General features: G+C 43.5%; 1 protein-coding gene across 3 annotated transcripts in view; it reads right to left on the reverse strand.

Annotated features, from left to right (window-relative positions):
• Positions 1-409: 409 nt before the first annotated feature.
• The window catches only part of LOC137673259 (lethal(3)malignant brain tumor-like protein 3), a 51,283-nt gene continuing 23,701 nt past the window's right edge, over positions 410-27,991 (reverse strand). For 2 of the 3 annotated variants that reach the window (XM_068417968.1, XM_068417967.1), the window contains exons 7-20: positions 27,812-27,947; positions 27,235-27,326; positions 26,103-26,254; positions 24,420-24,496; positions 22,884-22,969; positions 19,050-19,160; positions 17,735-17,849; positions 17,519-17,618; positions 16,591-16,773; positions 15,083-15,214; positions 14,651-14,712; positions 12,329-12,495; positions 7,946-8,008; positions 410-4,581 (exon numbers count right to left, since the gene is read on the reverse strand). In XM_068417968.1, the coding sequence (XP_068274069.1) occupies positions 4,453-4,581; positions 7,946-8,008; positions 12,329-12,495; positions 14,651-14,712; positions 15,083-15,214; positions 16,591-16,773; positions 17,519-17,618; positions 17,735-17,849; positions 19,050-19,160; positions 22,884-22,969; positions 24,420-24,496; positions 26,103-26,254; positions 27,235-27,326; positions 27,812-27,947 (1,605 nt within the window). In that variant the 3' untranslated portion in view covers positions 410-4,452. The remainder of the gene's footprint in view (positions 4,582-7,945; positions 8,009-12,328; positions 12,496-14,650; positions 14,713-15,082; positions 15,215-16,590; positions 16,774-17,518; positions 17,619-17,734; positions 17,850-19,049; positions 19,161-22,883; positions 22,970-24,419; positions 24,497-26,102; positions 26,255-27,234; positions 27,327-27,811; positions 27,948-27,991) is intronic. The other variant, XR_011049707.1, reaches the window with a different exon arrangement.

Consider the following 27,991-nt stretch of genomic DNA (forward strand, 5'->3'; position numbering starts at 1 on the left):
TTAGTTAAACACTCGAATTTGGAAGCTGCTTTAGGAAGGTGGCAGAGTCCTGGGACGGTCTGACACAGGGAACCATGAGGGATTAAAATATTCCATCAGCAGGAGAGGACAAGGAGCTGGGGGATCACGCAAGGCCTCAGCGGACGATGCTGGCCGAGGCTGACGCTGTCCTGTGGGCAAATCAAGGAGAGCTCAAATATACGGTTTTGTTCTGCCTGACAAGAGATAAAAGATGACAATGCTGCGTTTTGATTGTCGGGTTTAGGGGGAGGAAAACAAGGGGACAAAGCCAGCGACCTCGGCGCTGACCAAGCCAGCCCGGTGACAGCCCCTCGGGGCAGGGAGCCAGCCCCGCTGCCCTGCGCGCACGTGCTGGGCTCAGACCCAAACAGGGAAAGAACGAGTCAGATTTGAACTTATATTAATTTTATTCACATTTCCAGAAGAAAGCATCAGTGGAGCGCAACGTTATGGCTAGTGTCAAAAAGCTCAAGTATTTGTTTGGTTTAAGAGAGGCAAACGTTTCAGAGGCTGAACCCAGCCAAGGGGCGCACGCTCCCTTCCCCTGCACGTGTTTCCAGTTCAAGTAGGAGGAATTTTAAAAATAAGCTAGCTCATCACATGATGGAGAGGATGTCAAAAACTTTAAAGCTTTCTGGTATAAATCCCTCAGCAGGGCATGAAAGTCGCAGGCAGGAAATCTTCTACAGCTGAACTAGCTTATCCCCTGGGCTGAACGGTGGTTTATTTTTTTCCCTTTGGTTGTAGAATTTTGTTATCAGTGTGGCCGAACGCTTCTGTGCAACTTTAATATGATTCAATACCCCACAGCAGAAATTTGCTGCTACTGGATTACACGGATGCTCGGTGACGGCACAGAAAAATTTTAACAGGTCTCTCTGTCGAGGAGAAAAGGAGAAAAATTTGATCGCTTTGGATTATAAAACAGGGATACAGGCACAAAAACATACCCAGGAATAAGATCTAGTTTAATTGATAACTGAAACTTCCCAACTGCACTGCTGTTGTCACAGCTCTGGGCTGCTTCTAAGTAAGATATTTGTATTTCTAAGTGACTTCTGGATTCAGCTGGAACAACAGCTGGTTTCTGCTGACATTCAGCAGACAACAAAATCCTCCTAAAACCAGGTGGCATTAACCAGTTTCAGCTTCGTTCACCACAGAGCTACAACTTTTTGGCTTTCTGCTTCAAAGTGCATGTTTCAAATTAGACAACAAGGCATCAGACAATCAAAGGCATCTGCGGAGCCCTCGCCTCGACACAGGCTTCCATCAGGACTGGGAAAGAGCTCAGTTGGTACAGGCAGAGTCTGGCATCAGCAACCAATAAATTCCTAAGATATGGGGCTAAAAGATGAGCTGGTTGAGTTGTTTTTCTGTCTTGTAAATATTAGGGAATTTTAAACGTGTCCAGTGAAGACACTGGAAATCTTTTTGCCCTTGTGTTATTGTGAAGTTGCTTGATTTTATTAGAATATAGCTATATTTGGAAAGGGAGTCAGTAATAGATGTGTCCACATTCTTGCTTGCTCTGCAAAGACAATTATCGGATTACAAAAAAAAAGGCACAAGCAGCACATTCCTCCTCCTTCTATCCCTAAAAGGGTTCCTCCTTCCTCCCTGCCGAAAGCACTACTCTTGCTGTCACTGAACAAACTCCAAGTACACATTTTCGTCTTTGATCCAGCTGGCTTGGAAGCCCCTAGGATTAAAGATTTCTCTTCTGTTTGCATAATCTCAGTGACTAGAATCTCATTGCTTGTTTCACCGATTCTCTTCATCCTCTATCTATATATAGTAAAAGAGATGAAATAATATTGTATTTTGTTTTATTGCTAGAGGCAATCTGCTGTCCCTCAACTCAGTTTCCCAAAGGAAGGAGGTAAAACAGAAAACCTCGTGGGACCTGCTTGCCAGAAAATAAGAGCAAGGTGAAATTGTACTCGCCTCGCCTGGCTGGCTGTCACAGAGGGGAAAACTGGAGCAAAGAGGGGCTCAGGGTTATTAGGAAGTCAGTGGAGAGCCAGGAATGTAACAGTCCAGCCACAGATCCTCTGCTCCAGTTGTCAGGAAACAATTTTGCTTTGCCTAGAAGGCAGGTTGTGTCAGAGCCCAGGACATGCCACTTACAATTCAAGTCTTTACAGAGACATGGGGTGCGCAGAGCAGGATAAAGGAATGTGACTCTTTGGTGAATATCCTGGTTATCATACTAAAAATGTATTTTAATAAATTAAATTTATATCTTGTCCAGCCCTTAACACTGCATTAATTACTCTCCTGCAGTTGCATGGCTATATTTAATGTTTCAGTTAATCCCACCACCCCAATGTCTTCTCTGTGGAAGGCTTAAACTCCTTAACATCTTATATAAAAACAGAAAGAATGGAGACATATTGCTCTATATATTAATGCAGGACTGAATGGCTTCAGTGGGGTGGATTCTGCTCTATTTACAATTTTAAGGAATTTACTACTTTAGCCAAGTCGCAAGGACCTTCTCAGCAGCTGGAAGGCTGGATAAGGGACAAGGAGTGATTAGGGAAGGAAGACCAAGTGCATTCCTTGTGTCACCACACAGTCAGGGACAGCGTGTTCATTCTGTTCCCAATGGCTCTCGGAGAAGCTGCAGGGCTGGGACTAAGGCAACAACACTGGTGACAGAGATGCCAAGTACAGGAAGGAGTCTGAGGTGCCTACAGATGGATCCCAGGATCATGCAATGCCCTGAGAAATTCATGCAACCCTGGGCTGAGGCTGACGGCACGCCTGCCTTCGGCAACGCCGTGTACGCACGTACAGTGCTCGGAGGGGTTCATGCACACAGGATTCAGCCTGGCAGCTTTGAATGAAGGGGTGAAAAGGCTTCCCTAGCTAAGATGGTTCTAGTAAACTCCAAAACAGCCAAATATTTAACAGCAAGAGTGGCCAAATGAAGACTCGGGAGCTAGCATGGTGCTAGGCATGAAAGGGAACACTGAGCAGAGCCCCAGCAGGGCTCACCGCTTCTCTCGGGGCTTCCACTGTGAGAGGATGGGTCTGGAAGTGACGGTGTGGAAATCCCCCATCAGGACATCGCAGTCCCACGTGCGTGTTCACAGAACTACGCTCTGACTTCCAGCGCAGCAGGAAATACTCGTGCTGCCCTCCCACCAGGAGAGCACAGACTGCAGGCACAGCAACAGCCACAAGCTTTGCTTCCTCCCTGATGCAGATCAGCTCACTCTTTTGAGAAGTAATTCCTACCTCAGTTTGCTGTCTGTTTAAACCCCGATTCCCCTCCAGCCAAACTTCCCTGTGTGCTCTGCCTGCCTTGCCACTAGAGAGGCAGAGGAGCCAGTGCTCTGCTGCTGCAGCACACTGACTCTTTGGTAGACCAGACCAAAATCCACCCGGAGGCTGAAAAGACTAAAGCACTAAGCGTTCAGGAGTTTTGATTGTTCAAAAATAAAAGCAAATTGTTTCTAGGAAATCTGTTTGCATCTGTACACATATGCTGGCCACTGCTGGGTTTCTAACTTGTGTTCCCAGCATTTGGCTGACAGTGGAGAAGACTAGAACGAACCCAACAAACTCCCAAGGGCTCCCGATTGTGCCATTTTGCCCTAAGATGTTCCTCATCCATACAGCAGTTGCACAAACACAATGATGGGAGAATTACAGCTAGAATATTTATCTTTGTCTCCTGTGGGAGATATCTTTGTGAGAGATCTTCGCCTACCCAAAGCCTATCTACACAAGGCTTGCTTCCCGCTGTCTGGTGGCATGAATGAGAACATTTTGCTTGTTACCAGAAACAATACAAGTCATCACTGTCGGAAACCCTTTGCCCATGGTACCTTTCTGCTGTGGCGTAAGAAGTCCAATAGCCAAGGGTATTAGAACAACCAGGATCAGTAGGAGAAACTGGAATTAAAAAATCAGTCCTGAAAAGGTCAGCTCCTGAGTCACAGCATTGAAGGATACAGGTGAGTTGCTCTGAAGTGCATCTTTTCCCTATTTTCTTACTCTCTTTTCTCAGTTTTTATACATACAGAATATATTAACCATGCTGGTGATAACTCAGTCTCTCTTTCAGGCACTATCATTGGACACAGCAGCCATTTTACTCATCACTTTCTTCTTGCTATTGCAGCTCCACCAACGTTACCCTGGATTCCCCTTAGAACCGGAGGTTTCTTCTAGATCTCAAAAAGAGATTGATATATCAAAACCAAATTCAATTACAAAATATAATAATATCCTCTTCTTGGAAGTGAAGCTGCCCCATATTCCAGACTGTGGCAGGATTTTTATGTCCACAAAATATTTTTAGTAAGTTCTACTCAAAATACATCCGAGCCCCAATCTGCCTCTTGGGCACGTTGTAATGCTCTCAGCTGAAGATCCGTTCCCCGTCAATTCCTCACGGGCTCTGCCCAAGGGCTCTTCTCAATTATCTTCTGCAGACTTGAACATGAGAATAGCATTGTAGATCTTCAGGGCAGGACCCAGCTTGATACTGAGTATTTTAACTATGTCGCTCTGGTTCAGGAGCAGGAAGGCCTCACCATCTATCTGCTAGAGGTTAGAAACACAATATAAGATAAAGATTACCATCAAGAGAGAGGCAGGATTCTCACTTCTGGTCATTCAATGAAACAACATACTTAGATCTGAGGGATGAAGTACAAACACAGCTCTGAAGACTGAAACCTTGTCTTTCTCCCCAGTTCTGGCACCCACACCCCTGTGAGGTGTCCAGGCACGCTGCCCTTTCCAAGGGCCTCCGGCCTCATCCAGCAGCCCTTTTTCTAGAAATAGAGAAGCCCAAGTGTGGGCAAGGCTTATGGAGAGACCATGAGGAGGATGCTGGTTTATCACTTTATATTCACTATAATTGCTCTAAAAAGCCAACAACTGTCAAAAATCCTACGGCCTATTCACAATCCGTGGCCAGAAATTAGCTCAGGAAATCCAGAACGCAAGTCTTCAGGAGGCAGCTATCCAAGAATTAATATATTACACTGATCTACAATGATTAGAAATATAAAATCACGATTTCCTAGTGCATTCATTACATACTGTCATTGCATAGACTCTCTGACTCCTGTTAAACTGTTCTGGGTAAAATTGAAAGCCAAAAACCCCTTTTTTCTGCTTTTTTTTGGTCAGCTCTGCTAAAAACCTTACAGATAAGAAAAATTCCTGAGATGTGAACATCTGGCTGCTCTCACAACTAGTATGTACTATGCCCACAGACAACTAGTCTCTGTTTAAAGGAGAAACAGGAGGCTACTGTGAAATAGTTTGCAATGACACTAAATGGGCTTGCTTAGCACATGGTAAAAGAGATCATATGCTATATAAACCTACCTAAAAACATATAATCTGTCTGGATTTACATACACACTCTCCTAATCCATCAGCAAGGAGATATTCGATCAGATTCTAAGTAAGCAAATGAAAAACCTTGTGAAATACAGGATGCTCTAGGTAGCAGTGAGTGAAATCAGAACATTATTTTAAGAAGAGGTTAAAAATTTACTTGGGTTTACAAGAACATCCACAGAGACAACACAGATATAATTAATACAAACCCCAAATGCTGCAGGGAAGAAGCCAAAGATTAATGGACCCAGACAAACAATATGTGTCTCCCTAAGTTATTCCATTAAAGTCCATTTACAGGGACTGACAGCAACTCATCCTCTCACTTGATGTTCACCAGTGCAGCAGACAACACCGGACACTCAACTCATCCAGAATAACAATTCTTCTATTTCTGTAGACTTCCTAACTAGAACTTTTTTGGACGTCAACGACTGATGGAAGAGGATTCATTGAATAAACTTGGACAAACATATAATTAAAGCAAAGAGCCGGGAGCCAGCAGGTTTGGTTTCCCCTTCTCTAACCACAAAAGAGACTTTAAGGAAGTTACTTAACCTCCCAGTATGTATACTGGAAATGACAGCAGTGCTCCCAGTCCACAGATGGCCACACAACATCCCCAAATCTCACTTGCAAGCTGCCTAGAGTCTACACTACTGCAATAAACATGTTAAAAATAGCCTGAAACAAATGGACTGCTGCTTAGATTAAATAATAGGGTCAAGAGTAGCAGAAAACTGCTGGAAAACAGCCCTACGTTTCAAAATGCTTTTGAGTCCAATGTTATTACTATGCTTCATTTTCACTGCATTGCCTCAAAGATGCTTATTTTAAACAGACCTTCCCTGAACTGGACCTAGAAGCAAGCACAATATCAGCGCCTGTGCTTTATTATTCATTTCTCTGTTCCATCTTATTTGGATGGTTTTTAAAATTCTGTGCACAACTTGTTCTCTCCATTCCTAATGTAAGCAGCAACTTATCCCTCTCCCCCCCAGCCAAGAGAAGTCTGCAAGGGATTTATTTATCCTAAACGGCGAGCACTCAAAGGCCTGATTACAGCTAATGGACAATGTGAGTAGAGCTCAGCAGTCCCGTCACTCACACCTGAATTCTGGCCAAAGCCAAACTGCTAAAAGGGTTTTAATTTCCAACTGACAACTTGGTTTGAGCATAAACCTGAAAAACAGCCCAAGCCCCTCTCATTTGGCATAGGGAATCATACTTTGAGGCTGCAGAAAGTAAGGTATTAAAATAGAACATGGTGATCCGCTCTCTGAACCAGAAAGCAGTCACTGTGCTCAGGACCCTTATAAATTATGGCCAGAAGAAATAAAATCCATTGTGAATGGCTGGATTCATTACAAGATGTGCTAGTTACATCTTACCTACCAAACTCTCACCTCTGAATACATCTTCACTAGAAATCAGGACGTACCTTTTACATGCTGCTACACTGAAAGGTTGATTCATTCCAATAAATTTCATTATTCCTGCTATATCCAATTAAAGAGTATTCCACTGTATTGTTACATTGTGAACAGCCTCCATTTCTTTTGCTTTATATTTTGTGTGTGTGTATGTTTTTTTTAAAACAAGGGGAAACAAACTACAGATACATAAATCCCACAAAATGCACTACAGCCTGATTCATCCTGAGAAGAAGCCAGCTCTGGGGAGCAATCATCTATTAAAAGCCTGCCCTTTCCAGTCGCTACAATGTGCAACGCTTTTCCTGGGTACAGAGGGTGTGCTCAGCGCCGCACAGAACAGAGAGGGTACAGCCCCTTCCCTCAAACTCTTATAATCAGAGCAGGAGAGCTGTGATGATAGAAGGGGAGGTATGTGTAAATTTATCAGGGGCTCATAAAGAATCTCCAAGTCACACGTGCAATGTAACTGGAAGCCGAAGCACTCCACGGAGCCTAAATGTCAATGATCCATGCAAAGAAGTGTGCTAAAAAACAGGACAGCTGTATCCTGCTCTAGCTGAGGTTTCTCAGAAGCCATGGTGAATGCACCACAAAGAGGGAAGAGAGTCCAGCCCAGCAAGTGGCAGCAAAGACAGGACACAGTGCACGCAGGAGATGCTCTGATTTCCCAACCACTGCTTGCTGAAGGAAAGGTTCCCCTCCTGCTCTCACCTCAGCCACGGGGGAAGCGAGCAATTCCTGGGAAACCCTACGACTGCCAACCTCACCAAGGGAAGCAGGCATATGTGCTCGTTAGAGGGAGCAGATGAGATCTTCATTGCACCATTCCAACAGGACATCTTTATAACTATGCCAAACCCACTGCACAATAGTCCAAGACAGGATGTTAAGCATAAGCTCAGTGATTGGAACTGCAGAGGAAATTTAAAGCAGCAGAATGCAATTAGCCATGCTGGAGAATTCAGCTCAATCCTAAATGTCACAGGCTCTTTAATGACAAGGTCGGAGTGTGTCTGTGCTCTCTGCACTGTAACTCCACAGTAACGGGGTACAAAACCACCTCGCTGCCATCAGACCCGTCAGTGGCACAGCACAGGATTTGGGCAGACTTGACTTACCTCTTCCCTGAAAACAGATGCTTGTTCTTTGCAACCAGGTAAACGCTGGATAAAGCTTACCACCTGGAATTACATTTGAGAAAAAGAGAAATATGGATGATCAAAAGGGGATATCACCAAGCAAAAAGGTCTTATCTCTGTATGAGAGTTCTATAGGCAAGAATTTGAAAAACTTTAATACTTACAACTCTCCCATTAATGAAGAGTATATGAAAAAAAATTAAAAAGGAAAAGGATTTAGACAGTTTCCCATGATGACATCCCTTTAAGAGACAAAATAAACCAACCGAAGGAGTACTGCTGGTTTACCGACATACAGAAGGCAGAAGAGCTGGGAAGGAAAGGAGTTTTGGTTTTATTTAATCCCTGGTGGGTGCACAGGATCCATGGAAGCAACAGGATTAAATGAGTAAAAGTTAATTTTACATTTCACATTAGGGAAAATCATTCTAAGCAAGGAATCTGTTAACATTTGGAATAATCTCCCCGGAGACGTGCAAGCAGCCCTTGGATTACATTATATAACACTAAGTAGCGTGAGGAGCAGTCCTGAACGCAGTGGAGGATGACTTAATACGTATTGTCTTCTCCAGCTGTAGCTTCACTGGTTCATAGAAGATTTGTATATTGAGGCATAATCAGATGAAACATCTCATGCTAATTGGATGCTCCCTTGAAGGAGCAGCTCTGTTTCATGCGGCATGTTCATTTGAGTTATTACAGATGTGACATTTCTGCCGTGAACACAAACAGACAAACAGGAGGGGTCACTGTCAAACACGAGCTTCCCTTTAACTCCCGATTGTCAAACTCTCTCCTAATTTGTGTCACCACAGCTCCAGCTGATCCCACCACTTGACTAATACTCATTCCCTTCCCCCAGTTCCAACCACGCAGGAAGGGAGCTGTCAGCGTGCCCTCCGGTTTTGCTCCATCCTGGCAGAAGCTGATTTTTGGTGAACAGCTCTGACTCCTGTTGTTTCTGTTACGTAATCCCAAAGCAGAGCATCCCTCTCATGTTTCACCCTTAGCTTCTGCTAGTAGGGACAGCTCCATTTTAAAGGGAACCCCTAAAATCCACGTCTCCATCAGGCAGCAACTCCAGATTTTCTCCTGTAGAAGTGCAACCTCCTATTACAAACCAATAACAAAATACTACTTTCCTTTTGAATCCCCTCCCTCCCCTTATAATTAAAACACAAATGAAAATCCTTCTGCAGGGCCTGGTACCTTCTAGAATTTAAGAGACAGCTGGACCCCTGGGGGTAAGACGGTAAGTGCCCTTTAGGGTCTATGGTATTGAGAGGCTGGTAGAAATCTGCAGGGAATGATCTGAGCTTGCCTTGCTCCTGTGTCCTTCCCTCACAATTGCTGCTGACTGTCATGGACACTGAGTGACGGGCCTTTGACCTGTCCCACAAGTCGTCTGTACGGACGCTGCAAGCACTCTGTGCCACAGGAGTGGCCTTTTAAACAACAGGAGTCCTGGGGTTTACCAGAAATGAAGAAAAGAGAGGGAAGGAGGATGCAAGAGGAGAATACAGGAGAGAGGTCCCCAGGATACGAGCCAGACCCTGGGTTCCACTGAGCCACAGTGACCTGCCTGGCCTATCACTGCTGGGGGAGGAGAGTCCTCAAACCAAGAGGTGGCAGTTGAGGGACAAGGGAGGCTTGGGTGCACAAAGCCAAAACACAGTAACACCATGGGCTAGAGGAAACCAACACAGCCCCACAATGGTGGCAGTGAAGCCCTGAACAAAGGGAAAGGATGAGGCTGGAGGGGCTCAAGATGAGGGTGGGAGAGGTGTCGGACAGGTTAGGAGCACAGTGGGATCAGGCAGTTGAGGGTTTTTCCTTTGAGGAGGTGAATGCCTGCCTGCCCTTCCTGCTGGTAACAACCTCAACGCTCACAGAGCTCTCTGGTGGAAGCCTCTTCCACTACGACTGCATATTGGTAAAGCAAAGGGGGTTGAAAAAGGGCTTTATGTAATTCTGAGAACACCTTAGAAACTCCATGCAACCCACATGGAAGGTGCTGATGCAATCCCAGATGTGTGGGATATATTGCAGTAAGTACAATATTGGGATACCTTTTGGGTGGAGTTGGAAGGTAGCCTCATAGAGCACCCCTTTAATATCAAGCTACAGCAGAACTGACAACGCCTCATGAGACTACGCAGAGAGGAGCTGGGTTTAACTGGGATTTAGTAACCCATGAGCAATTAGCACAAGCACAGTCCTCCCACAAGGCATTAGCATGTGATGCAGGATTAACTAATGAACAATACAACTCGAGCACGTATTAATGTTCTTCTGTGCTTCAATATCCTTCACTAGCTGTGCTCTGAAAACATGACAGGAAGCTTTCAATAAATAACAAAGCTGCATTAAAGTAACTACTCTTGTTGACTGTTCAGTGTTACCAAGAGTTTCTTAGCTTGAGGTCCCCTAAACACTGCTGCTGCTCTCCCATTTAAGCTGTTCTCAACCAACAGAGAATTAAAGCAAGATTTCTTTCCTTAATGTGGGTTTTAGAAAATAAAAACAGTTCTTCAGTCTGAAATCAAAGGAGAATTTTACACCCCCATTGCTCTTGTTTCAGAACAGCAGAATGGCCTCCTTTGTGCAGCAGAGTTCAAAGCACAACTCAAAGGCAAACGTTTGCCCTGTAGGAAGATGTTAGGAGCCCAAATGCCGACAGATCAAATCTACTTTGGACTCACTAAAACACTGAAAGTCCTGCTGCTTTCATCTTCCAGACCTGTGGCTACATTTCACTGCACATGCTGATCCTGCAAGTGCTCATAGAGGCCAAAGTGATTCCTATGGGGATTTGTGACAAACACAATTTGCAAAACCAGACCCACTTTACTGAAACTCAAGACAAAACCTGTAATGACTTTAGCCAGTCAACTGTGGTGCTGCAACTGATCCTTTTAATGTGCCACTCACACTCCTGTTGGCAGTGGAAGCTCCATCAGTTGTTTCAGGCTGCAGCACAGAGCAGAGTTCAGTGTATTCTGGGTTTTGAATCACTATATCCAGTGCCCTGCATTCATGCCCTGTGGCTCCTGCTTACATTATCCGTTATCAGACTAATATCCCAGTTAAATTCACCCAGCAGTTGCTTTAAAGGTCAACTGCAAAGGACAAATTTTATTTGGCTTGTATCCCAACTCTGTTCTTCCATGAACTAGCCTCCATGTTTTATCCAGAAGAAAAGGATTCTGATTTGTCATGTCAGAGGATTAACTGCTTCTGCCTTTACTGATTTTCTAAAAGACCTTTTGGAAAAATCATTGGAAGCTTTCTCAAAAGAAGGATATGAACATCAAATCTTTCAGAGAGATTTTTTTCCTCCTTGCTATGAATTTAACTCGAACACATTTTCATTAAAAAAAAAAACAACAAACCAACAAAAAAAGGACCATGTTTTAAACCAGCCACACTAATTGCTCTATCCCCTTTGCAATTCCTGTGGTTGCCCTCTCCTGTGACACTGCAATCCCACCCGTCTCCTCGCAGTCCTCCAGCATGAACAGCAAAGTCAAGACTGGATTTATCTAAGAGGCACTTAGGAAAAACGCACTTTCTAAAAGTTTCTTGAGATCCTCTGTGCATCAGGAAGAACAGTACCTTTTTTCTGCTTTGCAGATTACCTACATCCTTGCAAGCAGAACATTACAGCACATTTCTCTTGAATTAAATGGCCTGCGATTAAGCGCCGGGATCCGAATTGTCACCACTTCCCAAGTGGAGATACAAATATTATTTACGCCCAAGGCATCGAGGCAAAAACCGACTACTCAGCACACAAAAGACACCAGCTTTTTCACTTGCTACCTAATTACAGGAGACATCTCAAGAGCTAGGACTGCAAAGACAGATCCCCAGCTGCACAGCTACCTCTGTCAGAAATGAGGTCAGGCTGTGGGCAGTTTTGTTCCAGGGGAATCAGGCAGGGAGACGCAGGAGGAGTGGGCATGCACAGTGCAGTTCGGAATTCTCTGTAATGTAAAAGTGATTCAGCAGCAAAGTCACAGGAGAGGGGGAGGGAGATCAGAGAGAAACGGAATCTGCTGTCAGAATCATGTTTCAGGCCTGAGGACTAAAAGATCAAGGGGTAAATAAACAAAGGGAGAGAATCCTATTCAGGGAAATGAGCCATGGACACCAGAGGGTTAATAGGGATCCTTCCGCTCCCTTATAAAGGGACTTGGGCACAACTTCTAGCTGAGTCAGCTATGGCATATGCAAAGCAAACAGAAAAACATTGCCTAGGAAAGGAAAGAAAATAAAGATGTCTTCCAATTAGCCCTCCAGAAGAGGAGTGCTCTGTCATTCCCACACCCAAGAGAGCAGAACAGGGAACAGGTAACTCACCTCTTCCACAGTCCATTTGGCCACATGTTTGGCCGTGAGGCCCGAGACCTCTGGCAAGAGCTTGCAGTGCTGCTCCCAGAAGAGATGGAGGCGGTGGGTCGGGTTAGAGGCCAGGGAAGGCATGAAGATGGACTGGTGGAGGGCCTGCTGGAGATCCAAATCAGGGTCTGGAAAAGGAAAGGAGACAAGTCAGAGCAAGGCTTCAGGTAGGAGCAATTACAACAAAACAGGAGGAAGGGTCACACTCTGGAGGGAAAGGCAAGGCAGGGCGAGCTGACGGCCAGGCACAGCTACTGCATGGCACGCTGAGCTCTCAGGGCGTTCTTCCCACCCTCCCGAGAAGGAGAAAGAAAAAAAAAAAGGTAAGATAAGATTGCCAGGCTGGAGGCTTTATCATTAGCTTCTTCCCTGGAAAATGATGTCATGCTGCTAACAGAGAAGATGTTTGCAGCGTTTTATTGACAAGGTGGAGGAGTTCTGGTAACAGCATCTTCGGCTGGAAACTAATGGCATCGTTCCAGCTCACAGCTGTAGCCAGCCTGCGAAGAGTGCTACGTGTGCCAGCTGATGGCCTGGGCTCGTTGTCTCCCCAGGAGACTCCCAGGCCAGGAGCGCTGCACCTTACCTCCAGACATCAACTCCCTCCTCATGTGTCAAGTGACGGAAGCTTTAAAAATCAAGGCAAAAAAAAAGGAAGAAATCACCCCTCCCTAATGAGATCACTCGAGTAGTGCAGAGTCATGGTCCTACAGGGACTTGCCTGGTTATACAACAGGAAGGAAAGCAGAGGAGGGAAACAAGATGGGAAACATGCCTCTGGTTCACAGCGGTGAACGTGTGCTGTCCCCTCGCCCCCCCGCCCTGCCAGGCTGTGTGCAGGGTGTGCAGGGTGTGCAGGCTGCCCGGCGCCATCCCGTGGCAACCCTACAAAATTCCTGGTTTGTTTCTGCCTTCAAAAAGGTTCGGCATGCCCTTGCCTCTGCTGGGTTTGCTCAGTGTTAGCACCAACGGTTGTTAGTAGGAAGGTGTGTAAGATCTGTGGGGTGTGCCAGTCGCTATGTGTAAAGCACAAAGGAAAACAGTATTATAAAGAAGCAGCAAATTTCCATGATTTGTCTGCTCCTCGCCAGCCAAAGTGAAAGCAGCACTGGATGTAGAGCCTGACCTAATGAAAGGTCACTCCCCTGTCCCCAGCTGTGTCACCTCACCTGTGTCTACCTCCCTCAGGGATGTGGGACGGCATCAAATACAGGTCTCTATTTGTAATAATGAGACCAAAGAGCGAGGATTTAAAAAAATCAAGCCTGAGTAAGCATCCAAACCACAATCTAAACAAATTATTTTCCCTTTGAGAAGGAAGCAGGGTTCTAATAGTTTAGCTCTGGGTAATTGTGAAACTACAGGTCAGTGGATTAGTGCAGAATTTCCCTCCACTGATTTCCATCGTTCTGTTTAAGGTGAATGCGAAGGGAGAGCAGACAGCTTTCCCTGCCAGCTACAACTGCAGCTCATAGCCAGCAGACTCCTCCAGCTCTGTCTGCAGAAGTCAGCACTAGGTAAAAATGAGTACTTAAAAAAAAAAAAAAAGCTAGGCACCTGTCCCAGTTTGTGCCTGCTTAGCTATTTTTGATTGGAGACTTATTACCATGTTAAATCCTCCTAAAAGCCTGGTCAGCTCAGTTCTCTGAAATGGCTTTTTATAGTAAATCTGAAAGTTAAGCATATGGTTTGCTAAAGTGATATCAAAAAGCTTCTCTTAAAACTTAACCTGTCATGTACCAGGGGAAAAAAAAAAAAGGCATTGTTTTTCCATTTAATTTTTCGTTTTCTTTTTCATCCTTAGGAGATCCTTAAAAAAGTCACCACTCAAAATGATTCAGATTATGTTTCCGAATACCCAGTGAGGCCTAAAAAAAGCAGCTGATGGAACTTAAACTATCTGCCAGGTTTTGACCAAGTCTCTCTTGTCACCTCCGCTGGCTCTGTCAGCAGAATGGTCATTGACTGCTTGGGGAACAAAAACCCCTTGCCACTTCAGAAGATCAGGCAGTGGTACAAGAGATGGTGCAAGCCTGTCTTCTCAGTTAATAAATATGAAGCTTCACTCTATAAAGTATTAAACCTTTCACTTCTAAGTAATTTTACCCCTCCTCCTCATTTTAAAGGAAGAAAGACTGCCATTGCTGTCACCTCCAGTGCGTGCTTTCTCTTGGACTGTAGAATCAAAGACAAAAAAGCTGTAAAGTTTTAAATGCTCCTTGTGACTGTGGTATATTGCACATCCACACACAAACACGGAAAAAGAAATAAAATTTAACCAACCTTTCCCATTGCTTTCCTGTTTCACCAGCTGGAACTTTATATAGGCATGCGAGCACCCAAGCCTGAAAGCATCAATTACAAAACATTTCAAAAGATACACAAATTGACATAATTTCTTCTCTATACAGAGATTAATGGGACTTTTAGGAACCAAAAACTTTTCCCCTCTTAAAATAAGCAATAGCACTGCTCCATCCCTGACCTCTCTCTCTAAGCTAAGGACTGTGCTATTAAATTCAGGGCTAGAACTCAGATTTGAGTTTACTGCAGGAAAGAGAGGGCCCAAAATAACAGGAGGAAGGAAGGAGATTTACCATGTCATTCTAAAACCCTGTGCTGCAAATCTCTGATCAAATTGGGCTGTTCCAAGCAGCAGCATCAAGAAAACACAACTGTTAATGCATGAAAATACATGACAAAAATCTTATTTACTTTTTTGGTTTGGCTTTGATGTCTGCAGAGGAATCTTCTTCTACCCAGTCTCTCTCTTGATTGTTTTCAGACTGTTCCGACAGACTGTGAACACTGCTTTGACACGACTTTTCACTGCCTTGTGCAGATTTTCTGGAAAGGAAGATAAATGACAGTAGCTAAACTGACATCCTCTGTTCCCTATTCCCACAGGACAGCAAGGCTGGCTGCTCCTTGCTTGCAAGAGCAACAACTACCACCTAGTGGTAAAGCCTTCCTCTCCCCCACCATCATTACTGGCACAGTACAAAGTGTTTTATTGCTCTTCAGAGCAGATTGAGAGAGATTATGTGAAATAAATCATCCCCTGTGGGCTGCGGCTCTGATCCCAGCAGCTACAAGAAACCCACTGAAGCATGTGTTATGGTGAAATCAAGAGATTGAAGATTTTTGAATCTTGATACCTCTGGATAACATTTAACAGTCTCCATGACTGAGTTTGATGCGTGAGCTGAGCTACACAGTTGCCCAGGGAAGGACAAGCAGTAGGGTGTTACCAGATTTGCATACTGAATTCAGACCTCCCACTATCAGGAAATGAAATACTTAGAAGAACAGAAATATATTACAATCTTAGAATGTCCTTTATTCTGGGAGAATCCCAAAGCTCCCAAGAGAGCTTTGTGGTAACAGTGCCATTGAAATGCAATCAATTCTGGTGGTAAAATTAGGAAATGAGACCCCTGCACATTTCTGGGATGGGAGGAGGCCAACTTTGGCCATGTATGCCAGGGAGAGGAGAGAAGTATTCCCTTTTTCTACCCAAATATATCTTGAAAATGTTATAAATCTAAGCAAATAAATGAACTTTAAAATGTATATAAGCCTTCATATACAACAAAGACCAGAAGTATTGCTGGAGTTTGCCCTAGTGAGACTAGATTCGTACAGACTAAAGATGAAGAATAAAATCCTTCATGTCCAGGTCTGTCCCATGACACATTTTAACTGCCTCCTGCAGTCCAAGAACTAATACACAGTTTGCTTCAATGATGCTCAATTCCAAGGTTTTCATGTAAGAAAATAAAATATCTAAAGGAGCTCAACTTGTTTGCCAAGTGATACACATATAGTCATTAGGCCTACCAGTGTAATGCAGCTGATTCTGGGGTGGATTGCAGTTACAGTTTAATAGTGCAAAATAACCTTGCTTGACAGTTTTAGGACAGGAAAGGAAGGAAAAGAATATATTTTAAATTGAAACAGCAAGGAAAAATTTATGGAGACAGAATGCAATTTCCTTTGCTGGAATGTGACCAGAGCAGCAGGATTAAGGAATCAAGAAACCTATTAAGGCATACGAGGGTATAAAAGTGCATTGCTCTGTGCTAAGAGTGTCTGGGGCATGGGTCAATATTACAGACAGATGAACTCAACGCTCTGCTGCTTCTCTGCCAGTTCCTGTGTTTTTTAGCCTTCTAAAATGGTTTTGCTCCCCAGTACCCACCCAAGAAAAGGGTTCAGCTCACCTGGATTGTGGAGAGTCCTCCTGACAAGGGGACTCTCCTGCTCCCAACAGAAGTGGGGCAGGAGCCTCCAGCCTCTTGGCTTTCTGCATGCTATTGCTAGGGCAAGGTCTCTCCCCACTTAGGCGGTCCTGTAACAAGTTTTCTCTGTTGAGGTTCACATCAGAATATGGGCAGCCAACTAACCTGTGTCAAAGAAAAAAAACAGAGAGAGAGAGAGAGAGATGACGATGCGTGTTTTTAAGTCACACAGTCTTACCAGCCTCAGGCAGACATATCCAACAACAAATCCAGAACAAGTGAGGTCAAAAACACTCCGGGAAATGTTATTACCCAGCTTTATGTGCGGGAAAGCAGGGGACTACATGGCAGAATTAGAAGCCAAAGTCTTGAAGAGCCACCTCAGAGAACAAGATGAGCTCTTCCTCTGTAACCTGTTTGTCTGAACAATAGCTCATGGAACAAGAGAGTCCTGCAACTTTCACTCTGAAAAATTCAAAGCCCTTTACCACATCACAGACTACTAGATCTTCAGACTTCCCATCTGAGATTGTTTTCCTGCTCTTTAAAATAGTTTAATTGAGAAAAAACTTTCTTTTCCAAGAGCACATAAGAAATCAAAAGGCAGAGCACAAAACATGACCTAGCTCTCCTCACTGTTACACTTTAATAATCTACCCACGCTCTCTCCCTCTTTAACTGTCTCCTTGCATGCAGTTGTAATGATTACACTGGTATAAACAGAATTTATGATGAAACAGCACATTTAGACACAAGAGGGAGCTACAATTGCAGTTATAACTATCCCCAGAATAAACACCCTGAGATAATTTCAGTGCAGTGCAGGTGCTTGTTGCTGCATTATTATTATTACGGACAGCAGTCAGACTCTCACAGGCAGAACCCTTATAAGAAGATCTCATATACATACGTATAATGTGTTCCATATCGTGGTCCCCTGACGTGACCAATACCGTGGCAGCCTGGAGTAGGACACGCTTGTCCCACTGTTCCCACTCGATCAACAGCACCTGGTAATATGAAAAAAAAAAAGTTAAACAGATTTGTAAAATGCTCCCTGCATCTTAAGAGTAGGCTGCGCTTATGAAAATTATTCAATTATTCAATACAATGTAATCTACTTTACCTAGAGGGACTTGCAAAACATGTCCAGTCTTTGCACACCAGCCTACTGGATGAACATCAGGGCTGTCTGCATCGACCCAGAAATCATAATTATGGTCCCAACCATCAAAATGTATCTAAAAGAAGCACACAGTCTCAGTGAGACATACAGTTAAGGACATGACTCAGCTTTTATTTTAACTTCCCCCTTTGTTTCACCTTGCTCAGCTCGGGGCTGATTCATTCAATCTTTCAGTCAAGCACAATCGTCCTTTGTGCTCAGTGTAACTATTTGTTTTCCTGACCCCTGCATCTATGTTTTACTGAACAACCAGATTCTGGTCACACAGTCAAGTCAGGTTCTGCAAGAAAGCAGAGACCATGGGGTGCTCCAGCACACTCTATACTCAAAGACTAAATCTATGCAAACACAATGGCTTATTTAATTGTTTTGTTTTCTGAGGATCCCAAAATACCATAAAAGCCAATAAATTTGGTGAGTTTTGCAGTGAACAAGCTACAGTTTTCTGCTGGATGAAGAGACTAGAAATAGCTCAGATCCAGGTCAGATTATCAGAGACCAAGGATCACTGCAGGTTAAAGGCTACTGGGTTGTCTATGCGGCAAAGTTTCAAACAAATGTATGAACTGAGTATTATGTGACTGTATATTGGCAAAACTTGACTTTTGCTTGCAATCACAGTGATGAGACTAAGAATCAAATGGCTAATGGGGAGTGAACTCCACTCCTGCCCACGTAATCATCCTCCAAGGGAGGAGACCTGTGGTCAAGGAGCCTCCATCAGTGCAGCCTCCCCTTCAGCTGGCTCATACTTAATTTCTCAGAAGCCAAAACACAACAGATTTTTCTGGCACTGTATTTATGTGAAAAGAATTAGTTAAAATCCATTTATGTAACAAAATCATACTGGAGAAGGAAGCCGCTTCCCACACCTACCAGGGTTTAACTTGCTTTGGGTTTTCCTTTAAGTCTGCTAGGAAAAAAAAAAATTGTCAGGTAGCTTCCCACCAGCAGAACATTAATGCTGCCTTCACTCGCAAAGATCACACAGAAACCACTAAGAGATGGAAAATCACGCTGTCAAATGTTATTTCAAAATAGTTACACTAAAACAGTAACTAACAATACCAGGCAATTCCATCAGATTTCAACAAGCCAAAACAACAGAAATCATTTCCAGCTGGGCAGGCCTGTAGGCTAGATCATCTGCAAGGCGTTTGTTTGCTGCTCCTCATACCAAATGGGTATTTTTTCTGTACTGCCAATCACTATATTCCTCAGCGCAGGGGCTCTGTACTTTGAAGCAAGGTCATACCTTAATGCGATGGTCGTCTTTATCAACTATTGTTGCCACTCTTATCAAGATGGGATTTCTTCTGTCCACAGCCTCTAACTTCATATTAACTTGGAATCCGTGAGCAGGACGCTGTAAGAGAGGATTGTAAGCAGAATGCTAAAAAGTCTGGGCGTTCTGAGCTAGTCGCCTGCTCTGAATAAAATGCGCTGAAGTTTTCATCTACCACTCAAATGCCTTTGCAGCTTTGGCCCCTATCTCACACGGCAGACTGCTTCAGAGGTTAAAATCAGAGTTTCCTAGAGGATTAAGCTGTCTGTTTGTCAGCAGCCCAAAACTACTCGAGAGGAAGTCTGAGCTTTCTCAGTGCAGAGGAGCATTCCACAGCCAGGGCAAGACTCACTTCCCCAACAGAAAGAAGGCCAGATACTACCACAAGCTCCACTGACTCCCAGACCCCACAGTCTGACAGTAAAACTCCTGAACACAGCAGAGAGATGATCTCACATCTGACAAGGACAGTGGCCAGTTCACTACTGTCTTACACCTGAAACACACCATCACATGATGTTTCTCTTCACTACACTACACATGACATCCTTCTTGGCATCTGGATATTACAGAGTTACCTTCACTAAGCAGGTTACCACCTACTTCTTATGACGACAACTGCATCTGCTTGTCAACAACGACTGCCAAGAACTGCGGTGCGGGGAGTCAAGATCAGCTCCAGCCGCTGTAGACTCCCACCTGCAGTTGCTGACTTACCCTTTCTGCCGACTAAACCCCAGCAGCCAAACAACTTTGTAAAAACTCCAGAATACCCCTTGACCTGACGCGTGCCCTTTGCAGCACCCACAGATATAAACCTCTAAATAACGCACAGTGTTTACCAATTTTTCTCTTTATCTTTAAATTACTGACTGCAAATTCCTTCTCTGACCTCCTCAGCTGGAAACTCACTCACAACATGTCCTTCTTCACTTCTGCACACAAAGGTCAGGATTTTAGCAAGAGATGATAAATCCTGTCTTTGAACAAGATCAGGTTAATGAAAAGATGATTATAGTCACTCTTCCCTCCAGTAGCTGGGGGCAGGGAAGGAGGTCCACTTCTGAGCTAAGGGGATTACAGACTCCAAACCTCAGGTTTCTCTTTGGTCTTTTCAACTGGACGCAGAGATTTATCTGCAGGCTTTCAGCCACAAGACACACCAGAAGCCAGACAATCTAAACTGCTTTCAGTTTTAAGAGATCTTATTGAACCAGCCAACCTTGTCCATCTTCCTTGAGGAAGGAGCCTGAGGGCTAGAGAACAAAATCCTGCCCAGAAGACGAGCAGGGCTATTTGTTGAAGTCTTGCTGAAGGGTTGCTGCCTTTTTGGCAATAGCTTATGAATGTTTTTGAACTGAGAGGCCAAGACAATGGGCTGAAATAGCGATGCTGACATCCAAGCTGACTCCTCCTGAGTTTTGGGGTGGAAGAGAAGGCACAAATCCAGACACAAGATCTGCTATTTGTGCTGATGATCAGTGTCTCCAGACTACATAAGATAGCTCTTGGAAACTGTTAAAAACTAATTCAGTGAGAAATGCCTGTTCTGGCTCTCAGCTCATATTTTTATGTACTGATTTCCTGTAATTGCTAGCTGGAATAATAATAATAATAATAATAAAAAAATCAATAACTGTGCCACGTATTTGCACTTCAGACCAACCAAGCCAGAAAAATAATGAGGTTTGATCTTGAAAGAGTTCTATTAACCACTGATACATCAAATGTCATCTTTTTTCCCTGTCTCATTTTCGAAACAGTCTTGGATACTAATTTATATTCTGGAGCTTCATGAGAGCCAGAATTGGCCCTTCTGCTACTCTTTCAAAGCCAGATACGTGAAGGAGCAATAAAATGGCTGCAGAGACGTAAGTAAAACAGGAAAAAAGGCAGACAAGGCAGTTGCATTCCCCCTTGGGAAGACACTTCACTTTGGAAGAATCCAAAAAAAGGAGTACTCAGTGCTGAAAAGGCTCTGTGTCCTGAGCAAAGCCCTGTTATCTCAATTTCTCAACATATTTTATATCTGAAAATCTGCAGAAAGAATGCTGTAATGACAGGTTACTGCGGACTTCAGACTGGGAGTTTTAAGTATGTCGCACTTCATCGTTTCTTTTTGTATCATGAAGAGTTTTATTATCTTTCCACAATATTTGTCTCTACTAAACTACTCCTATTGTTCCTCTATTGTGTAGAAGACCAATTGCTGCATTCTTTCGCTCTTGTATTCTGACAAAGTTCCTGTTTTCCAGCGCTCTTGGATTTTACGAGTGCAGCTCGGAGATAGGCTGAGCCTACACTGGGGACAACCGTGTCCTACTGACAAGCTTCACTTATTATCCTGCACACTGGCTCCCAGGTGCTTCACATGCTGTGCTGCATGATCGAAGATGCTGTCTGCCCAACTCTGGAAAACCTTAATCCAAGGGATGTTTTGGAGTTCAGCTGTGCTGCAGATAACTCCAGCTGTGGCCTTACAGCAAAAAAACAGCCTCTTCCTATTTCCTGACACCCACCTTGCAACCTACAATAACTTCAAATGGACACCTGCTGAGATCTAGCAATTATCAAACTTGTCTGGCTGGATTTTTACCTCCCTTATCTGAGGCCTCCCTGATTGCTTTTCCTCCTCAGTCCCAAAGAGCTTACCAACAAAATATACAGGAGGGCAGCAGGTATTAACCTGCAACACTAACTTCATCGAAAGGGATCAAGACAAGCGCCACGATGGCACAGAAAAGTTTTTAAACATATTGCAAAGTTTAGCAAGGTGAGCCAGCAGTGCAGAAGAAGCTGCTAAGTAAAAGAAAATTCAACTTTAAAATATAGGGGGTTTTATGAAGTTATTTTAAAGGCTTTTGTTTTGTTTCTGCTCACAGTGAGCTTCCAGATAAATGCACCGAACTCCAATGTAAGAAACAAAAGCTCCTGGTCCCAAGGTTGGGAGAATGATCTTCAGATTTAGTCTGCAGGATGATCTTACTCCACCCAGGAGTTTGGTAGAGATGCTCTATCATCTGTTAGTATGCTTATTTCTGTGGAGGGCACAGCTGGCTCCTCCCTAGAAGAACCAAGATCTATATTAGAACATGTAAGTCCTTGATACGAACTTCTCATTCCACCTTCATTCCAGTCTCACCAACCAGAGAAAGGGGGATTTGCACAACTGCAAGGTGAAAATATTTTAGAGAAGTTTTTAAAACTTGATGCAGAGGGGGCACCTCATGGAGAACTGCACACTTCTCATTGCCCCCCAACACATACACACCTCCCAGCCCTTCCTCCCTTCCCCAGCTGCAGGCCAGTGACATCCACTTCTGACCCCCATGAAGGGAGAGTCTGGAAAGCCTGTTCAACTAGCATCAGTCTTGCTCAGATGTCAACTGGGAGATCCCCTCTGCCCATGCAGTCAGACCTCGAGAAGACCAGCTCTTTCTCCTCTCCATGTCCTCTCTGAGGCAAGGTACTGCCCTTCACATTCCTCTGACAGCTACAATTATCTGTGTGGACTGAAGGCTCTTCACTTCAATCTGCTAATGGAGCAACTAAAGATGTTTAGTCAAAAAATCCTTTCAAAGACAGTTTTTCATGGCATTTTCTAAAGAAAAATCTTGCAATCTTCTCTGTGTTTTGTTTTACCAGCAGTGACAGATGATCTTAGACTCAAAGTAAAAAACCCAGTTTCACCCTCTTGGCAGAGACATGGTGAACCACCATCAAATAAAGCATCTAGCAAGAAAGGGTAGATAACAGCAGTTCCCCTCCCCTCCTGATCTAGGACAGTCAAAGAGATTCACCAACCTGTTTAAATGCTCTTGCTGGGGCTGCCTGGGAATTAGTTTCTTCCAAGTATTTCTCCCATGAGAAGGCTTTGGAATCCTTGTATCCTGAAAAAAAACAGAGAATTAACAATTAAGTAAGAAAACCCCAAATTTATTGTTACACACAACAGAAAAGCAGCTATGTAATACATGGCTATTATGTTAGTTTAGCACTTAACAACGGACAGTGCTGGAAAGTGGTCTGTTTATTCATACACACAACTTATAGCACACACAGCAGCACCGCAAGTTTCCCCAGCTTCTACACAGGGTTTTTACCCTGACCTGAAAAACCTGAAGAGTTCATTTCTCTACAGCTTAATCAATTCTTATTCTCTAGAGAAAGCTGCCAATTAAGAGCTAGTCAGAGGATTCTGTGATGTGCAATGGCATCACTAAATTAGTTTCCTATTTTATTAACTATTCTATGTGTGAGTGCATCCAAGATTGCAGAAACTTCTCGTCTCCTGCTACATACTCACCCATAGCTGAGTAAAACTAGCAGCGTGGAGATAAAAGGCTCCATCGCTGTTACCATAATCTCAGACACCTACATGGGTGTGCTACTCTAACAACAACGGGATGTCTCTCCCTAGCAGCTATATTTAAAAAACTGCTCTACCTTTTTTCCCCTTCCTATTTCAGTATTTTTTAACCTCAGTATTGTTTCCTTTTGGCAGGAGGGTGCAACGACTAAACACATAGGACAGGCTGCAAATTGCTGCACGTAAATCTCGCAGCAGAGAAATCAGAATTGACTGCAGATTCTGCTGGGGGGCACAGGCAATCGTGATATGAGTAGGGGAGCTGCACGCCACAGCCTTGCTGCATGTTCCAGGAGAGGAACAGATGTGGTATTGCTGAAGAGTAAGTGTTTACAACCCCTTTTGCATCTGCAGTAAAGGCACAGAGCCTAATTCCTCCAATACAGAGAGATCTTGTAGTGCCGCCCACTCTACTAAACTTGATACGCAGTAATTACAGAAATTCTTGCTCCAGGGCTGTCAATCTAGCAAACAGCAGATGTAATTTTTTTTATTTTGATATTTTTAAGGTGAATGAGCACTTCCAAGGCCTGCAAACAACACTGATTTTCCTGTAGGTTCTGCCCTTTTTCATTTGCCAACATTCTCTTCATTTACTGAATTCCAGTGCAGCAGAAAGAGATGTGGCTTCAGCTACTCCTTCCAGAAATTCCATCTTATCATCTATCAAATCATGATACTGATTCCTCTTTCTTCCAGCTCACCTTAAAGGAAATGCTGCAAATATTTCAAAGTTCTTTCCCTTCTGAAATCAAATTCAACTATAAATTACCAAACCCCATTCCATTTTTTGAAAGACATATGAAACAAAACAAAATGCAGTGGCAAAAAGTATGAACAATAATATTGTTCAGTCAGTAGAGAAAAGAGCACTGAATGGAGCCTGTAACTTGCAAATACGTAATTATGTGGCAGATAAAGTTTGCAGGTTTTTCGACTGAGGCAGGAAATAAGTCTCACTTTCAACATACCAGGTGGTGTTGTCAGTGGGGTTCCAGTTTCTTGGCAGTAGCCAACAGGACGAATATACGGGCTGCTGGCTTCGCACCTGAATGCGAGAGGGAAAGTTGGCACCAGTCAATTTTAAAGCAAAAAGAAAAGCAGAATTTCAAACGCTGTCTGATAGGCCTTTGCTGGGTTAGCAGATGCTTTCAGTGGGTGTGATCATGGTGGAAAAGCATTACCTCGTTAGAATTTATAACGCCAAGTTTTCAAGGCGTTCAAGCTGCCCCAAAAGATAGGGAAATATAAAGAATAATGTCTGGTGCTTTAAAAAAACAACAACAAAAAGCCCCCCACACATGGACCACACCAACCACAGTTCAGCCTGGACATAGATCATGCTAAAATGCAAAGGAAGCAAAGAAATAAAAACCAAACCCTTGTCCCTATCTGAAACATCATTACGGTGGAAGAGGGGAAATTACTTTTAAGGTTTTTGCCAAGAACTGCACATTATCTCTTCATTCTAGCTGAAACCTAGTGGTAGTTTGCCTGGTTCCCAATTTTATTGCGTGTTTAGATCTTCTGAGTCTCTGAAGGAGACAATGGGCCAGTTTGAGACAGCCTCTTTTGTCTCATCTGCTCCAAGGAAGGGCCCAAAGCAGTCTTTCAGATCTGGGAAACAACCTGTGTGTTTTCTTGCAACCTGTACTTTGGAGCTTTATTTGCCTGTGTTTCCGATCAAAATTTTCAAAGTCCAAACAAAACATGGCATGAAAACAAAGCTTCACAGGCTAAAATGGTAAAGGAATGAGATCTAAAGTCCTGCAAATGTTACAAAGCTCTGCATGACATATTTATGGCAAAGAAAGAAAAGACCAACTTGCTACCAAACAGGTGCCTATTCTGAAAAAAAAAACCAAAAGGAGCTGAGGGAGAGAACACAGAATACTGATCGAATCAGAGCCATTTCGATAAGCATGTGCCTTGTGTTGCTTTCACAGACAAATTCAAAGGAAGTTACTCCATTCATGTAGGTCAGAAAACAGCGACCAAAGAGGGGAAAACATTTCCTTGACTAATACTCCACCTGGCCCCAGCACGAGGGCAGGGGATCAAGATTCCCAGATGCAGAACAACTGTAGTGCAGGTCAGGACTTAAAAGCCTAAATGTTGCCAATCATTTTTATTCTTCAAACGGCCTTAGCCAAACTCTGCTGAAGCAAATGGAAAAGATTGTTACTGACTTCAGTCCTGCCTGCTTCCAAGTGCACATTTGCAGAGAGACATGCCAACACCCACTACTAGTCCTGGAGGAGAGGGTGTTACTAATTCCAGGTGGAGTGACTAGTGGAGCTTACTCTTCCTTTAGCTCTGCCAGAGGAATGGATAATAGGAACATTCCCTGGCCTGATCCAAGACAGCCAGCTGCATTACCTCAAACGCTTCTTACCTCGAATGCTTCATGGGCAGTTCAAGCTAACCCTGCTGGTTTTGTGCTGAGCCAACTGACGAGCACTCAAGCAGCAGGGGAAGCTACTGGGCAACTGGCACTTTGTAAAAACCCAAAGTAATTATTCAGATGCTTAAAAACTGATTTAAGATCCCAACTTCAGTGACTACATTTAAAATATTACATATTACCCTTAGTGGAAGAGTGAAATAAACCACAGTCTACTTGCAGATATATATGAGAAATAGAATCTCTTTACCAGTAGTCGTAACTCTCATCCCAGTTATCGAAATGAATTAGCAGGCGGTTATCGACCATGTCTGTGACAGTTGCGACACACAGCAGCGATGGATTCTTCTTGTCCACTGCCTCTAGTTTCATTCCCAGACGAAAACCAGAGGGTGTGACAGGCTGAGGAACAGGACATCAGGAAAGGAAAATCTGTCACATTCTAAGTCAGGCCATTTAAATTACCCCTATAAACTCATTTGTTGCAGGTTGTAACCCCGAAACCCACAGACCAAAACACACTATAGTTACTAGCAAGAGGTCTGCAGACAAGATTTCCATGTGTTCTGACAATGACTGTTACTATTTCTAAAAAAGAGCTGATGTAGCTCAAATAACAGAATCTCCAGGTACACAATACAGATGCAAAGGCTACGATGCACACTCCTTGCAGGTACAAGTATTGGCTGAGGATAAGCGTGAGTATTGCAGGTCCCATTGTCGTAGTGGAAAAGTTAAGAGGGTTTTCAAGGAAAACAGGTGACTCAGTCAGAAGCAGAGCAGAGCTGCACAGTGAGGCCCTGACCCTACTGAAGTCAGCGCTCCGTCCATCTGCAGCATCAAATCTGCCAGACCGTGGGCTTTGTGTCGTCTGAGTGACACAAAATGGGAGTGAGTGTTATACAGGAACTGAGGCTAACAGCCAAAAAGAAAGCAACAGTGGGTGAAGGATGAAAAATGCTCAAGATCCGTAGGCTCATAATGAATCCCATGGCGCACATGAGTATGTTGCTGGAAACCAGAAATTATTTTGGAAAGGATTAAATTAGAGGAAAGTGACACAAATGTCTTGACTGTAGGGACACAGCAAAACAGACCGTTGTAATATATTTAATAAATGGCAGAGTAAATCTCTTCCTCCAGTATTAAGGAGGACGGGAAATAAAAATTCTCTCTCTGGAAAGTCAGTGACTGGGGGAAAGAAGAAAAATTGTACTAGCTTCCCATCTTAAAAATAAATCACAGCAGGAAATAGCTTGCATCTGATTGTACCACAGTTGTACCTCTGACATGAGCATATTAAAAACACGTAAATATTCTGGTCAAAACTCACTTAGCATCAGACCTGTTTGAAACATCTTGCACTCAGTATCACCACTTACAGTGCTGAGGGTCTTAAAAAGGCTTTTTGGAGCTGCTTGAGCTTTGCAATTCTTCAAATAGGAAGTCCAATTAAATTCTCCCTCCTTGAAACCTAGAAAGAGAGATAAAAAGATTGTTTTACATAGCCCCATTACATTCAGATTGGTTTTTCAGAAATGGAAATTACCTGGGAAGAATATGAACTTTGCATGATAACTGCCCTTCTACAATCTTCAGGGGTTATGTACTTCAGCTAAAACATCTCTTTTTCAGTATAATTTCCAATCATTAATCTCAACCTTCAAAAGTTTCTAGGAAATTGAATGCAGGGAAGAAGCAAGTTCTGAACCACAGAGAGGTTACACACTCATCCAAGAGAGTTTCTGATTTGACTAACACTGTCAATCTTTGGCAGTATCAAAAGGAAGCTGTTTTGTTCTTTTGTGATCCGCTATCTTAGTTACACCTCTGCCCTTTAAGCCCCTCAGATCGAGTTCACAATGAAATCATACTAAAAATGAAACATGGAGAGCCAGGACAAATAGTTCTTAGTAGAATTTATGGTTTCTTGTACACCATTCTGTTTTTTTTTCATACCTTTAGGAGGCAGCAGCTTATGACTTGTTTTTTCACACCAGCCAACAGGATGGATGTCTGAGGAATCAGCATTAACCCAGAAGTCATAGCACTCTGGATAACCATCAAAGTGTAATCGCATTCTGTACCCTTGTACCTATAATGAGGGGAGTTCTGATTATCATAAAAGGTTATAAAGAA

Source organism: Nyctibius grandis, chromosome 24, assembly GCF_013368605.1.
Source record: "Nyctibius grandis isolate bNycGra1 chromosome 24, bNycGra1.pri, whole genome shotgun sequence".
NCBI lineage: Eukaryota > Metazoa > Chordata > Aves > Nyctibiiformes > Nyctibiidae > Nyctibius > Nyctibius grandis.